The sequence below is a fragment of the Anastrepha ludens genome, chromosome 2 (genome assembly GCF_028408465.1).
Source record: "Anastrepha ludens isolate Willacy chromosome 2, idAnaLude1.1, whole genome shotgun sequence".
In the NCBI taxonomy this organism is placed as follows: domain Eukaryota; kingdom Metazoa; phylum Arthropoda; class Insecta; order Diptera; family Tephritidae; genus Anastrepha; species Anastrepha ludens.
In genome coordinates, this window is record NC_071498.1 from 134894310 (window position 1) to 134908973 (window position 14664).

General features: G+C 37.5%; 1 protein-coding gene across 1 annotated transcript in view; it reads left to right on the forward strand.

Annotated features, from left to right (window-relative positions):
* The first annotated feature begins 551 nt into the window (after positions 1–551).
* LOC128855385 (homeobox protein B-H1) overlaps positions 552–14664 on the forward strand; it is a 28933-nt gene continuing 14820 nt past the window's right edge. Inside the window, exons 1-2 of the mRNA XM_054090245.1 lie at positions 552–758; positions 830–3259. Of these exons, the coding sequence (XP_053946220.1) occupies positions 2104–3259 (1156 nt within the window). The 5' untranslated portion in view covers positions 552–758; positions 830–2103. The remainder of the gene's footprint in view (positions 759–829; positions 3260–14664) is intronic.

The following is a 14664-nucleotide window of genomic DNA, read 5'->3' on the forward strand; positions in this document are numbered from 1 at the left end:
CGGCTCAAAGAGACTACTTTTTAAGCATTTGTTTGAAATTTTCGCTGTACTTTGGCAAATAAAATATTTCTATCTTTTAGGTTTCTGTTTTTATATAATTTTTTTTTGTTTTTGTTTTTTTGAATAAGTTCTTACCACCACCTTTTAAAATCGGCACATGACAGCTGCTCGGGCGGCGTACATGTCTAACGCATTTAATAAATCCTCATCTCATCGTTAATAACAAGCGCACAGTTTTCTAGTCGCTATAAACGGTCTCATTAGAGGGTCCAATTACTTACAAACCTGCGCATATATTCCCATACAAAGTTAAAGTAAATACATTCAATCATTCACTCACTCGCTCACTCTTTAGAGCTTTACAATGCGCGTACTACGCCAAGAATGTCTACACATTTACACAGAGGAGCGCAGATGTCAATCTTGCCGCTTAGCTTACGCTCATGACGAACGCCATAACTACCGTTACAGCACACAGTCCACCATTGCAATTTTTTTCCTCAGTCGTTGATTGGCGGCGTCGCGTGCCTAACGCCCATCGGACGGTTCATAAGCACGTTTCCAGCGGGCGTACTCTTTTCAGCAACCATTTTTGTTAAGCGAGTGTGCCAAGAGTAAGCGTAATAGCTTACGGAGGTACACTATAGCTGGCTTCTGCACATATACGCATGGGATATACTGCTCTAACAGTTCGGATTACTGTGTGCTCTCACATTCTATGTTGCGCGTTTGCGTATTTGGCACTCTCACGCCACGAAGTAACTCTCTGATATGTGAAGTTTTTTGTGTATTTGTTTTTAAGTTTGGTTTTCTTCTTCTTTTCAAACAGCTTGCACCACTTTTCTCTTGCCGACAGAAACTTGTTTGGCTAGCTTTGTTGCTGGCCACCGCCTGAGGGTTAGCACTGCTGCCACAAGCATCGTCGGCGGCCCATTGTCGTTAGCGGGATCTCTACTCACTCATTTGGTTAGTTAAGATTTGATTGTCGAGTTTAACTGTCGACAAACAAGACACGACGACACGAATGGCACGACATTCACAGTTGGTATACAACAAGAGCGACTGCTAAGGTCGAGCGAGTAGATAGTGGCGGCAAGAGAGTGGAAGCAATCAGAAAGAATAAGAAACCAATTGAAACACAAGCAACACACACACGCGCTCAGCCGACACAACCACCACTGCGCTATGCCAACCAACACGTACGTCTTCATGCACATAACAGCAGTGTAAAATAATAACAACAACGTATTTACTATACGAAACAGGGAGAGCGGCAAAAAACTCGAAATTCAACTTGTCTAGTTAGCAAACTTCAATCTAGTTTCGAACAGTTGACTGCAAAACGTCGAGTGGAAAGGTTGGCCCGATTGGATAATAGTGCGCAGTGTCGACCGGCGAAGAATCAGTCGTACATTAAAATTAATCGTTAACAAGCAAACTAGAAGAACAAAAACAAAAACACACAAACTGCAATGAAAAAAATGAAAACTATTTTATACTAGCGGCGAACAGTGAAGAGTGAAGGCGTGCGCTAACATAACTACATACATACACACGCACAGCTTAGATCGAGTGAAGTGAAACGTTGAGTTGTGCGCAAGGTTGCTACAAAAAATAAATGAAGCGGTTAATCAGAGAGAATATTGAGGAGAGTCATCGTTTGTTAGAGGTTTGTTGCAGCGCAACTCGATTCGTACGACTAACTGATTTGTGATTTGATTGATTTCAATTTTTGTGTCGGCTGTTGGCTGCCCGCTGTCAGTTCTCAGCTAACTGCAAACGTGCTTAGATGTCGGGAAACTAGTTGTTGCTAGGCTTGTTAGACGCTCTTGAATTAGCTCAATATTGAAAAAATAAAAATAATACAAACATAGGAAAGAAGAAGAAGTGACATTCAAAAGAAAAAAACATAACAGCAAATCATTCTGTGGAGAATTACGCAAAAAGTGGTGAAAAAAAAAAACATTTTCAAATTTTTCTGTACATTTTTTAAGAGTGCAAAGCGTAAAATTAGCGCACCAGTTCTAATTCATTGTGTTTGTACCCGCCGGTAAACACCAACGACAAGCAAATACCGTTTTTATCACTTTGGCTTAACGGAACATGCTTTGTCCGCTCACTATGCGTCCCGCTAGCCCTGCTGAATCAGAAATTTCCGTTGGTGGTGCACCCAGCCCACTGCCTCACCACAACCCGCACCCCCATCAGGCGCATTCGCATTCGTCGCACCATCGCAGCACCATCGACCTGCTGCAGCATCAGCAAATGCTGATGCAACAACATGCGGCCGCCGCCGCTGCAGCCGCTGCTGCCGGACTGACACGTACCGGTGCCGAGGAGTATTTCCAACCGCTGAAACGTTTACGTATGTCCAGCGAAATGGAGGAATCGTCAATTGCGAATCGCACACCAAGTCCGGTGCAAACGCATGGCTCCACACTACCGCCGCCCCCACCGTCATCGTCTGCCATCACTGCAACCACAAACGCCGGCGCCAACGCGAATGCAGGCGGCACTGCAGTCAAATCGAATATTGAAGGTGTGAAAAGTTTTTCCATAGCTGATATTTTGGGTCATGAAAAGCGTGCCACATCCACTTCACCACCCTCAGTGCCACCACATCAGCAGCATTCATCGAGTACACCCACACGTCCTCTACTAAGTGCCAGCAGTCTGCTGCAACCACGCGCCGAACCGTTGGATATGGTGAGCGCTGCAGCAGCGGCTGCCGCTGGTATGCCACATCCTATGCTCTTGCCCGGCGCGCAAATTGTACGTCCATGGGATCATTTGTTAGGGCCAATGCCAGTACGCCCGTTCATACCCTCGGCGCTGTTGCACTATGAGCAGCGATTGGCATTGGACTATCATCGCCAGCTGCAGGAACACTTCAATGCACAAGCGCAGCTGCTGCGGCACATGGGTATGGATATGATACCGTCTGAGAGTGGTTCGGAACGCTCCAGTTCGGCGGCTAGCGATTGTTGCTCGCCAGAAATCGCACGCTCGTCGGGGGAGCCAGCCAACGCGGCAGCGCAATCTGCGTCAGGTGCGTTGGGTGATCGAGATCGCGACCGTGAACGCATTTCACATACCTCAACGTCAGGGAATGGTGGTGGCAGCGGTGGTACTGCCGGTGGCATTGGGTCCAACAACGATAATTCGCCGACCAATGGCTCGAACGCAAAGACCAAAGCAAATGGAACGCCTTTAGATGCACTCTTTCAGATGACCACAAAAGACTTTGATGACTCACAAGGTGAGTTTTGAGTTATATATTTTGTTGTATTCTGATGCTTTATAAAGCAATTCAGCCATTTAAATATTATAGTGAATCGGAATGGAAGTATTTTATTATTTTCAGTATTTTTTTATTAAATATTCCATTCATAGTTTTCGGTGGATTTAACTATAAAGAAGGCATAACAGTCAAGTTGCTCATTAAAGAAAAGTTAGGATTATTGAGATTTTTTATGATGTGCTGCATACAAATATTTAGTTGGAAACTCCAACTCTATTGAAAGTTTATTATTTTTCTAACTGATTAATCGTCAATTAATGACGATGCTCAACAAATTTCCAACTTCTGATTTTATTCGACGTCGAACTATGTGATTAAAACTCCTAAAAAGAATACGTAAATAAAAATGTCCTAACACACCTCAGTTCTCAGATTAAAAGCTACGCCTAAAATCACGATTTTCTTACGCACTAAAAGTCTCACTTTCATTGATGTTTTGCTTGGAACAACAATGTTTTTTTTTATGCAGCTGGGATTCTTCTCGCATTGGAATTCACAAGGCTCCCACTGTAATAAGCAAGCAATTCGCTTTCACCCTTAAAGGAACCCATATTTTTGCAGCAAATGCAATTTCAACAACGTTTTGCCTCCCATTTTATAATAGCAGTGCAACAACACTCTTTTTTTTTATTTTTCTTGTAAAGTAGTCGAATTTCTTTTTGCCAAAGAAATTTTTTGTGACGTCAATAAAAGCGTTCCATGCTTGCTTTTCAACACCGATAAGTAAATAGAAAAGTTGTATCTTTAATTAGTATTTTAATGTCTGAACTTTCGAAGATTCCCTCCTTGATTTTTGCCTTAAGCGTTTTACTAAACTTTTTATGAGTCTCAATTTGAGCCAACTAATTGGAGATCCTTTCGTTCTTCTTCTTGTTGATTGGTGCGATAACCGCTCGCGCGATTTTGGCCGAGTTTAACAAAGCGCACCAGTCGTTTCTTTCTCGTACTAAGCGGCGCCAGTTAGAACCACGCAAGTCCTTCTCCATCTGATCTTTCCTATGTAGAGGATTTTTTTTTATTGTCCACTTCACCCGGAAGCATAGGGCCTCGAGAAGACTCAGTCTTGCTATGGTTTCGTTATTCTATTTGATTTCTGACAGGTTAGGTGATTAGCCTGCCGCTACGAGAGATGTAGAGGAATACGAATTATAAAAAGGAACATCTCTTCTCGCATATATTTTAGTGAACTTCGTCTTTCGCTAACTACCTGCTCTGACTTATTGAAAATCTGCCTCCTTTCAGCGGAACTTTTTTGCACATAACTTAAAAGCCTTACCATTTCGGATCTATAAAGAAAAAATGTTATTACTGGTATCTTATCAAAGTATGTTTCAGTGATTTAAAAGCCGAAAAAAATATTGATTATCCAGGAAAAAACATCTGTCCTTGAAATAGATTTAAAATTTTGCGCATCGATACTGCATCGATGTGTCTTCCAGCATTACTTAGTGAGGTATTTTTTTTTTAATTGAAACAGCAAACATTTATTGATATATTACAGTTAAACTTTTGCAACAGGAACATATTTGAAATAAATCTCCAACGACATTTTACCCAAATGTACCCAATGCCCCCAAAGTACTCAGGGGCTCTCGTGCTCTGAAGTAATTTTCAAAAAAAGCAAATCCTTTAAAAACTAGCATTTTAAAAAAATGGATAAAATTTCTTAATAAGTTCAAATTTCCAAATATATGAAGAATAATCAATTTAGAGGTATCGTACTTTAAATTGAAAAAAGACCACGAAAATTAAAATTGATTCGGCAGCTTTTTATTTTTGTGTCGAAGCATTCATGACATTTATTTTTTAAAGATAATCCCTTTCAAATGTTAGCCGAAACTGCGCCGTAATTCGGTCATCCCTAAACACCAACTTTGAATGACTCGAATCTTTGAATGACCCGAATCTTTGAATGACCGATTTTGAGGACTTCGGTGGGCATCTAGTGAATAACTTTAGTAATGTTGGCTCTAATGCCTCAATCAAAGCTGATTTATTCAGAAAGCATTTGAACATTACATACCCCCACAAATAAGAGTGCAAAGGTGTGAGGGTATGTAAAGTCTAAATGCTTTGTGGATAAATCATTTTCGATGGAGCTATTGGAACCAACATTACTAAAGTTATTCCCGTACGATCTCGGTGGGCAATCCTCTAGCCCGAGACGAGAGTAAATTGCTCACGGAAACAACGACACAGTAATCCATCTCAACCGACCAAATGCTGTGGAGATCACGGGCTTCAACTTCCGGCATCAAAGAGTCGGGGCACGATAGCGTTCGCCCGTTCACTGTTGCATTGGCGCCAGCCTTGTCTTTGAAGAAATACGCGCCGATGATTCCTTCAGCCCTTAGGTCGCACCAAACGCTTGTTTTTAATGGATGTAATGGCTGTTCTTGAATAGCTTGGGGTTGCTCTTCAGTCCAAATACGGATATGGCAGTTTTTCTTATTTATATAGCCATTAAGCCAAATATGGGCTTCATCGCTGTATGCCATAAGTTGGCCTGAGCGCGCGATGAGCACTTTTCACAGAGCGTTGATTTTCGTAATGCATTTTCACGATTTGTAAACGTTGTTGAGGCGTAAGTCTTTCCATAATGAAATGCTAATGAATACTGAAACAAATTATATATTTCGTTTGACAGAAGTGACGAGTGATCTGTCAAAAAAAAGCCTATTGGAAAAAGTAACTCCTAGCTGATCACCTGTTATATGCATATAATTGGCGGATACATATTTTTTCAAGGGCTTAGCCAAGCTCTTTCTCTACTTTGTGGAGTGCGTCTTTATTTTGTTCCACAAAAGATGGGATCTGTAGTTGTATGCGGCTTTGCCTATATTTCTGCATTGCATATAAAGACAATAAGAATATATTTAAATTTTTAAACTAAAACTCATTTCTAAGTCGAGCGCATTTAATATATGACAGAGAGAAAAAAGTTAAATAATAGGGATGAAAAAGTTAAGTTAATAAGGAAAATATGTATTAAAAATTTATACATATTTTCGCCAAAGTTTTTGTGCCCAAATTCAGTGTGCTATAATATCAGAAACGGTCTTTCAAAAGACGCGCCTAGCCATAATTTTCAAATAAACATATAGGCATTTAGATTTGTTCAGATTTCAATATTTTTATTCAAAATACGGTTCCTAATAATGAAGGGGACAGATACCTGGAAACGGCCATATTTTCCCTGATTTACATTAAAATTATTTTAAATGAAGAAGTCAATATATTTTTTTCAAAATTAGCATACAGTTTATTTATACATTAAAATAATATAAACAATTTTTTTTTTATTTTAATCATTTAAAATGGCGGATTTACACTCAATTCTTATAGGAAGGTCGCAGCGAGGCTTCTCAATCGGCGGGCATTGTAGAATCGGCGTCAGTGACCTGAATACAAAACACCAAAAATTTGTTTGTTTATTAATGTCATAATTTCTATATGAATTAAAAAAAATGGAAAAAAATGTGGGGCGAATCTTCCTACTATTTTTGCTTCCAAAAAATTATTTTTTCGAAAAATTTTCGGAAACATATTATAAAAAAGATGTGTGCAAAATTTCAGGGAGATCGGTCAATAACTTTTCGAGTTATCGTGTACGCCAATTCGAAAAATATAGTTTTGAGAAAAACGCGTCTAAAGTTTGAATGCCACGTAACTATACCTCTCCCAGCGCTCGAACGCAAAGAATAGAGTCGTCACGGTTGACGATCTAAAATATAAGAAATACTTAAATTTACGTTCTAAAATTTTTTTGACATATTCTTAAAGGATCATATTAACATTTTATGAAAAAAAAAAAATTCGAAATTTTGCAGGTATCTGTCAGCAGGTCGGTCCACGGCCAAATTCGGCCAAACATCCGGCTAGAAATTTTGGTAAGGCGGTGATTAGGCGCAAATAAGGCAGACCGCATTCCAAATTTGCGCCTCATAAGGCAGCCAAACTAGGCCCAAGTCCCGAAAGGTATCGCCACACATCTGCCTGATTAGGCGCAGGTTCGAAAAACCGAACTTCGGTAATACTCCGGATGCTCTTCTACAAATCAGTTAGGGATTCCAATTTATGCCTAAGTGAGACACTGCCACAGATTTTCGTGACCACAATTTGGTATTGTTCTGGCATGCCAATCTTTGCCTTGCCTAATGTGGGCCTGGTAAGGTAATAGTGAGGTGTGCCTCAGTAAGGCCTGCCTAATTCGGGCCTAACTGATTATTCGGCATGCCTCACTGTAATTCTAGTCGGGCAGTCGATTCATGAACGTCTAATTGTTGAGAGCGTCGAGATATCGATGTTGCACGTGGTTTGGCAACACTTTGCACTGCAGCAGTAATATTCTCAACTGAACTTGACGTTTTTGGCCTGCTACTGCTTTTTCTATCCTCGACCTAACCAGTTTCTTGAAATTTTCTGATCAACCTTTGAATTGTCGACTCATTCAGAGGGCTCTTTCCAATAAAACAATCACGAATTTCACGATATGTTGTTCTTTAAGATAGACCCTTTATATTCCACAGTCTAACTTCGATAAAAGGTATATGAACATATAAAAATCAAAAATTTCAACGTAAAAGCAGGTGAACATATAAAAGTATATAAATTCAATATTAAAAATAAAATAAAAAAAATAAATAATTGGCGCGTACACTTCTGTTAGGTGTTTGGCCGAACTCCTCCTCCTGTTTGTGGTGTGCGTCTTGATGTTGTTCCACAAATGGAGGGACCTACAGTTTCAAGCCGACTCCGAACGGCAGATATTTTTATGAGGAGCTCTTTCATGGCAGAAATACACTCGGAGGTTTGCCATTGCCTGCCGAGGGGCGACCGCTATAAGAAAAATGTTTTTATTAATTTTGCTTTCACCGAGATTCGAACCAACGATCTCTCAGTGAGTTCCGAATGGTAATCACGCACCAACCCATTCGGCTACCGCGGCCGCATACCATAAATTCAATATTATTTTTGTAAAATTTAGAAATACAATATTAAAAAAAATCCGTGGAAACAGTCACTCACTTTTCCGCAACGTAATGTGGATTTGCTCTCGGCTGCTCTAACTACAGCATTTCTTAGCTTTGCAAGCGCATATCAAAACAATTTTATGATTCATAAAGGTGATGATAATTGAAAATATTGAGAGAAATTATATGTGTTTGATGCAAAGAATTAGAATATATTAGCTCAAAAACTCGGGTTATTCTACGAAAAGGCATAATTGAAAAATCACAAAAGTCATGGATTCTCAATTAGGTTTTCCCGCGCTTCTGAACCGTTGCAAAATGTGCTACTGCTAATTTGTAATACCAGCATTAAATTAAGCCAAACTAATGATGAAATGTGACCAGCTTGAAATCAATAAATAGTCATTAACGTTTTCTCAGAGTATAGGTGTTATATTTTCAATTAAATGCAAATGAAGAAAATTTATGGCTTAATTCATTTATCGCTATTTGTGGTATTCACTTAAATTAATTGCGCTTAAAGCTTTTACATGTGCACCGATACATGCAACCATTGGTACTTGGATGCATGCACACACTTATTTATATAAAAATATACACTTGTGCTCACTTAACTGAGTCACTTTACCTTTTTTCAATATTCGCAATATTTTTCATGCAAATTTTTTTTTTAATTTTTTCTAAAAATAAATGGCATATTAAATTAAACGAAAACAAGTCTGTGTATATAAACTGCAAGCAGAACAAAATCAAATATGTTTTAATATACAAGTATACATAAATGGTACACAAGTTCTCCACTCATATACTGCAAATACCTAGAACGCCAAGCTAAGACGGACGCCCGTGCAAAGAAAAAGCAAGAAGAAATGGAATTACGCTTATGGGAAAGGAATTAGCAATATCAATAAATAATAATATAATATATGATATAAGCAAATTTTGAAGTTCATATGGTCCTACGGTGCACAGTTATGGGGCTGTAACATTCACCTTAAACAAAGGTTCCAGAAGAAAATCGTTCAATGTGCAGTCGTTGCTGCTTGATTTATCCGTAACTGCGCTCTCGAGCGCGACCTAAATATTGACTAGGTAGCAGACAAAATAAAAAAGGCAGCAAAAGGACACGATGCAAGATTAAAAAACCACATCAATACGAAAGTCTCTATTCTCGTTTACCCAACAGAATCAGCCCTTAAGTGTTGTATGCAGGTTAGATTAGGTTTGGCAGCCGCATCGCACATAGAGACAACGATGCCACTTAGACTACGTAACGGGTCCGTTGTGAGCCGCAGGGGCTGGGCTACATTCCCCTTCCATATTGAACCATTCTGAGCTTTTGACAAAGCGTAAAAAGTTGTTGATACCTAAAGTGTATAGATTAGCCATATTCATTAAGAAGTAGGATCTTAAAAATCGGTTCCTGCTTCTGGCTAGAGCCGGGTATGTGCAAAAAAGGTGTTGAATTGCTTCCAACTCCTCCTCATTTCTGCAGCTACGACAGAAATCATGTGTGTAAACGCCTAATCTCCTTACATGATTGCCTATGAGACAATGTCCTGTGAGGGCCCCTACTAAGGTCCTAATTTGAAGTCTACTCAATTTTATAATATTCTTGGACAGACGTTGATTTAGCCTCGGCCATGTTTGCCTAGCAATTTCACAGGTATTGATACTAATCCATCTTTGCTTTACAGAACTGATTAGTGCGTTAATAAGAAGCTTAGAAGTTGCGGGAGATACCCCCGTAAAATTACTTCCGTTTGCAATACAAACACCTTCTCTTGCAAGTTGGTGAGCCCTACAGTTACCTGGCATATCTCTGTGGCCTGGAACCCATCATAAGATTATACGATATTGCTTGGCCCACTCATTTAGAGATTGGGGACAACGTAAGACACTCCTTGTATGTGCCTCATATTATACATTCAAAAGAAATTGCTCGTTAGTTAATAATAATTTTCTTCGTGACTAGTGGCAATGTAAGCTTCAAAAAGAAAAAAAAAAATGAAATGAAAAATATAGTGCATTGCATAACAAAACACGAATTTTTTACAAAATTTACAAAAATTTAACGAATTTTAAAAAATTGTCATCGAAATTTTTAACTTTTCTTAATCAGAATCTTTAGAAGTTTTCTAGACATGCAGTTTTGAAGCTCATTCATTCTCAGTAGCTAAATTTGTATTCCAAACGATATTGAGCAGTTTCTTCCATATAAAGAACCTCCAACCATATGTTTATAGTATATGGAAAAATGTTCAATCAAAAACAAAAAATTTAATGCAATTTTTAAGCGTCTTAAACCTTACTCTATTTTATATAAAAAGTTGAGAGGCTATAAAACTGCATACCCAGAAGTTCTCAAAGTTTTTTGAATAAAAAGTTGAAAATATTGGTGACCTATTTTGAAATTTGTTACATTTTTGTTAAGCTTTAATTTGTGAGGCTTTTGTTATATCGGATGTTTTTTAGCTGCATGAGAACTACCGATATCGATAACTATGAGACAGCTCAAAATGGCAAACTATGTTGACATTTCTGTTCATTAAGGTTTGGCAAGTCGTCCTGCATCGTTTAACGCCAGAAGAATGCTTCCAAATAGGGGAAATTTACTTTGAATTGAAAAAAAAACACTAAATAAAGAAATAATTGAAATAATTGAATTTGAATTAAAAAAAAAACTAAATAAAGAAATAAGTTCGCGAAGTTCATAGAACGAAGTGTTGTAGAAAATACTGAAATTTCGATTGGTTGTCGTTCTCAAATTGTTGCCCTTTGTTCTTTGACTACGTGGAAAATTTCAGTTAAGGATTGCCTTTAAAATTCGGCTCGTGCAAGAATTGAAGCCAAGTAACCGTCGTTTCCGTCACATTTTCGCCGATTTGGCGCACTTAGATTTATTATTGAGATTTATTGGAAAAAGTTGTTAAAAATGGGATTAGTTAAATGGACCGTACAACTCATAGTCGCAGCGGATATACACATGCCGGATATCATATTAAAAAAAATAAATGGCATTTAATTATCTACCAGATTATAAGGAAAAAGAAATTCATTTCAACAATATTTATTTAATTATTTATTTATTTATTCATTTAATAGCCTAAAAACACAGTATTTCTTACAGACTATGAAAATAATAAATAAATGATGAATGATGATAATGATAAATGAAAATAACAGATAAATGCTAAATAATTCAATCAAAAATAAATTCAAATTATAATTTACTAGTTTCATTGTAACGAATGAAAGAAAAGGTAATATTTCTGATTTACAGAGAAAAAATATTAGATAGTACTTAAAATTTAGTTCAACAATTCATTTAGTAACAATTTGAAGTGGTTCTTTGTTGAAGAAAAATCTAAGACAATATGGCTTGAAGGCGAATTAAATTCTCTTACAGTTCTAGATATCGGAATTGGAGCATAATTAGTTCTAAACATCCCTACCCAGAAAATATTATAAATTCGTAAGCTTCGCTGAGAAATACTGAAATGAATTTGCACGAGTAGCGATCGGGAGTCAATCGCCCCACATATCAAATCGAAAAGAAAAGGGAGGGAGAGAATAGTCCCTCTAATATCAAGTGTTTTTAGATTAATGAGCAAGCACCGACTTTTATAGGATGGAATTGCAGCAGTGAAATTCAAAGAACGCGAAGCATAACGGACAAACGCTTTCTGGACATGTTCAAGCCTGTTTCCGTTTTGTATTGTATGATCATTTTAAGTTCTCAAGCCTTTGAAAACACACCCTTTACAATGATTTGTATTTTATTTAAAGGAAGCATGAAAAATATGGCAAATATTACAAGAAGGTAAAGTTACTCAATTATGTGAGCACTAGTGTATATATGCATCCTATAAGTACGCTGCTTGAATAGTTAAGAAACCTTATTAATTAATACATATGTAGGCACTTGTAAGGAAGAGGAAAGGAACATTAACTAGTCATATTGTAAGTAGATTTCTGTAGAAGCACGTCAGCTAAGAGTCAGTGAATTTCATTCAAAGGACATAACTTGTAGTAAGCACACAAGAAGACAAGTTTTCAATTGAGTTTACACTACATAAATGCTACTGCTGAATTTACACATTTGAAAGGAGTTCTAAACTAGTTCAAAACCAGTATGTAACTAGTTGGAAACTAGTGTGTAACTAGCTCGAGACTAGTCTATAAAAATAGTATTTCTAGTTTATTGTCTTAACATTATATATGCATGGCATTACTAAACTTTAACTGTAAGTTAAATGATTTCCCGACAGCTTTTACAACTTATTCCATATGTATATGTGTGTATAAGTACGTATTGCCTATTGCCTGGCGTTATATTCCACATGGGATCTACGGGAATATATATATATATACATATATAAATATATATATGTTTACTCATTAACACCTAAGGCCATAAATTCATGGTCTAAGTAAAGCCATTTTGTATCCGTCACCCGCTTTTATCCACATGTTGCTTACAAAAATTCCTTAATGCATATTCATCTTCACGGAAATTGTTAAAAAATTCTATTGGATTGCAAAAATTGAATTGGCGCCACAAATTTCCTTATCATACCAGCTGGAATGACAATTGCAGACGCTTGTGTTGGAAGTAGTGATTGTCAAACGAGAACTAAAAACTGTAACGCCCACTTGCCCGCCCCCTTTCATTAAATTGTCATTTTATTTAAGCGCTTTTTTGCAAATTTCAATAGAAAATATTTAAATTACGAATTTATTTTAGCGTAGTTTAGCGCATTATTATTGGCTCAACTCAGCCTTAACTGGTGCTGGGGTTGCTATGCGCGCATTGTCACGCTCAACATCAAGTTAATTAGCGATAATGGCTTTGTGGCTGCGCCTATTGTTGCCATTTGCAGTAATATTTAGTATGCGTATGGAGGTGCTTAGTTATGGTGTTCGATACACACACACACACGCACACACACATCCGTATGTATAAGCATCATTAGGCGTTTTCCCTGATTTCGATTTAGTTTTTCATTATTTGTACTGGAGCCAATATTTTACATATTTATTTTCATATCCAAGGCTACTTATTCGTAATTAGCGTTCACAAACTGCGCTTAGAGTGCAGGTGCAGTGCCACGTTCGGCGAACTCCGTTGAGCGGCGGAACAAGCGAATTGCACAATACTTTTAAGATAAGAATACAACTGGATGCTGCTAAAAGAGACAAATTAGTGAATTGAAAATGAGAATGAAGTAAATAGTGCGCTTGCTTGCGTTAAGTGCTATGAAGCGCTGAGTGCCGACGTATTTTGCCAGGATATATCAACTCGCATTTTGGTTATTCGAGATTTCATTAGATCTTTGTAGGCTATTTTTGGGCAACTTGCCATTGCGCTAAAGGCTTAAAACTTCTAAAATGGCTCAATCGCCAGCGGTTATTGTTATAATCTATTGAGTATGTGACAAGAGGGTCAATGCTTAAGGCACATTAATTAAAATCAATTAGTGACGCAAAATTAATCATCCAATTTCGTTTTGAATAACTTTTTTAATAAATAAAAGAATTGGTAAAATTTATAAATTTTCCGATGGAGTGATTAATTTTGCGCCACCTTGTACAATTTGTTAGTGGACGACGCTGTGCTCCAATATTCGCATATCTATTAATGCGCTTTGTAATATGCAGCAAAAACTTGAATTTAAGAGCTCTAAAGATGCCAACTGTAAATGTTCATATGTATTAGCATAACGTTAACCCTCCGTTGGACACCTTTTTAAAACCTTCGGTTGGGCAGACAGATCTGACGTTTTTTCGTCTTGTTCGAGGCTCCTTTTTAAAATGCTACATCCACAAGTCGATGGAATAAAAGATTTTAAAAAGTTACCTGGAAGTTTATAGTAAGTCGTTAGCTACAATAGAAATATGTGAAATTTACGTCCAAAGTCAAAAGAGACAGTCTGGCCAGACAGTCTGGGAGACCAACGGAGTGTTCATTATTATAATATTTATCGGAAACTTTTACACAGATAATACTAAAAAGGGGAAACAAAAATTTAATACATCAAATTTTTATAAATGTATTAAAAAGTAGAACATATACGAGGCATTTTTTTAAAGTAAAAAACAACAAGTAAATTTTTTCCAAAAATAATTTATTTACTTGAAAGACCATACTTTACTTTTCTACATAATTTCCATTACTATTGAGGCATTTATCATGTCTTGGGACCAGCTTTTGTATGCCATCGTCAGAGAAGATTGCCGCCTTATTAGACAACCACTGTTTCACAGTTGTTTTCACTTTGTCATCATCGGAATGGCGCTGCCCCGCCAGATGGTTCTTAAAGTGCATAAAAAAATGATAGTCGCTCGGCGCTAGATCGAGACTGTATGGAGGGTGGTCCAATTGTTCCC